This window comes from Geospiza fortis, unplaced genomic scaffold (genome assembly GCF_000277835.1).
Source record: "Geospiza fortis unplaced genomic scaffold, GeoFor_1.0 scaffold14, whole genome shotgun sequence".
Lineage (NCBI taxonomy): Eukaryota > Metazoa > Chordata > Aves > Passeriformes > Thraupidae > Geospiza > Geospiza fortis.
In genome coordinates, this window is record NW_005054512.1 from 109,553 (window position 1) to 109,875 (window position 323).

Below are 323 nucleotides of genomic sequence, written 5' to 3' on the forward strand. Positions count from 1 at the left end.
GGTGGAGCTGGTGAAGAAGCACGCGCAGACCTTCATCGCCCTCTGTGCCACAGGTGGGGGCTCCTGGCACACCTGGCATGGGTCCCCGCCTGTTTTGGGGGCTTCTTGGCAGTCAAGGTTCAAGGTGGGGTGGTGCTCCTGGGGGCTCTTGGATGCCAGGAGAGGCAGGGACGTGTGCCAGGCTCTGTGTGCCTGTGGGAGCACGGGTGGGGTCACCAGGATGGAGGAGGAATTGAGAATCTGATTCCATGTTCTTAGAAGGCAAATTTATTATTTTATGATAGTGTAATGTAACATAACATAACATAATATAATTAAAATAA

General features: G+C 52.3%; 1 protein-coding gene across 1 annotated transcript in view; it reads left to right on the forward strand.

Moving 5' to 3' along the window:
* The window catches only part of CCND3 (cyclin D3), an 11,018-nt gene that overhangs the window by 6,345 nt on the left and 4,350 nt on the right, over positions 1 to 323 (forward strand). The window contains 1 exon segment of the mRNA XM_005428891.2: positions 1 to 144. This exon segment is cut by the window's left edge and continues 9 nt beyond it. Coding sequence (XP_005428948.1) covers positions 1 to 144 — 144 coding nt within the window.